We start from the raw sequence: 1,261 nt of genomic DNA on the forward strand, positions 1-1,261 counted from the left end.
TCTCTCTCAGGGAGATATCTGTACACTGACTGGTGTCTCTCAGTCCCCTCTCTCTCTCTCTCAGGGAGATATCTGTACACTGACTGGTGTCTCTCTGTCCTCCCTCTCTCAGGGAGATATCTGTACACTGAGTTGGGATGTAGAAATGGAGTAAATTATGGTGCGTCTTACCAGTATGGTCGTGGACAGGCAATTCTCTGAGAAGTGACTTTACAGATTAGGAGGCAATTGCACGGACACCGCACATATTTCTTCCCGAATGGAGCGTTCTTAATGGGCTGCAGCGAGTTGGGTTAGTGGGGAGGGCATAGAGACGGGGAGGCAGAGTGAGAGAGAGACAGGGAGAGAAGGGGACAGCGAGAGACAGGGAGAGAAGGGCGACAGCGAGCGGGAGAGAGGGCGGCAGCGAGCGAGAGAGACAGAGGGGACAGCGAGAGTGAGTGTGGGAGAGGGTGCGGAGAGAGACAGAGAAAGCAGGAGAGGGGCAGGGAGAATGAGCGCAAGGGAAAGACAGAAAAGCAGAGATAGAGGGGGGAAGAGAGAGAGAGAAAGAGAGAGACGGGGACACAAAGATAGTTGCGGGAGTGCGGGAGGGCGTGGGGAGAGAGATCAGGAGAGAAATGCTGTTAATTTCTCTGGAAATGATGATGGACACCCGATCAGTCAGATCGCTCGCAATGACTGCTGCCATCAAATCAATCAGCGCTGACCCTCCTTCAGGGGTGTTTTGGACCTTCCCCCAGCCCAGTTCGCCACTCCCCACCCTCCAGTCTTTCTGCCAGCAACACCCCCCGCAACCCACCAACTTCACATCCCGCCGCCCCCTCACCGTTGCCTCGTTGCAGACACCACACTTCACCACATGTTGGTGCATCTTGCCCTCCACGTTGATCAGAGACTGGCAGACACGGCAATTAATAACGGGACTTCCCCCGCTCTCGGGGCTTGTCAGGGGGGAGTACGGCGGGGGGTCCTCGCCGGGAAACACGGTCGGAACGCTCTCCGGGAACACTGCTGCGGAGTGGGAGAACAAGGTTAGTGCAGTCAGCATCGATAGACAGATGCATGCACACACACACCAGTCCCCTCCCTATCTCTGTCACCTCCTCTAACCCCCTACACCACCTCCCTGTCACCCCCTCCCAGTCCCTGTCTCCTCCTCCACCCCGCCTCAGTCCCTGTTACCTTCCCCGGCCCCCTACACCCCCTCCCAGTCCATCTCCTCCTCCACCCCCTCTCAGTCCCTGTCACCTTCCCCCGG

At 57.4% G+C, this 1,261-nt stretch overlaps 1 protein-coding gene across 1 annotated transcript in view; it reads right to left on the reverse strand.

The window, feature by feature from the left end:
* Positions 1–1,261, reverse strand: part of pip4p1 (phosphatidylinositol-4,5-bisphosphate 4-phosphatase 1) — a 15,013-nt gene that overhangs the window by 10,401 nt on the left and 3,351 nt on the right. Inside the window, exons 2-3 of the mRNA XM_020518258.2 lie at positions 830–1,014; positions 172–278 (exon numbers count right to left, since the gene is read on the reverse strand). Of these exons, the coding sequence (XP_020373847.2) occupies positions 172–278; positions 830–1,014 (292 nt within the window). The remainder of the gene's footprint in view (positions 1–171; positions 279–829; positions 1,015–1,261) is intronic.

Source organism: Rhincodon typus, chromosome 42 (assembly GCF_021869965.1).
Source record: "Rhincodon typus isolate 14 chromosome 42, sRhiTyp1.1, whole genome shotgun sequence".
In the NCBI taxonomy this organism is placed as follows: Eukaryota; Metazoa; Chordata; class Chondrichthyes; order Orectolobiformes; family Rhincodontidae; genus Rhincodon; species Rhincodon typus.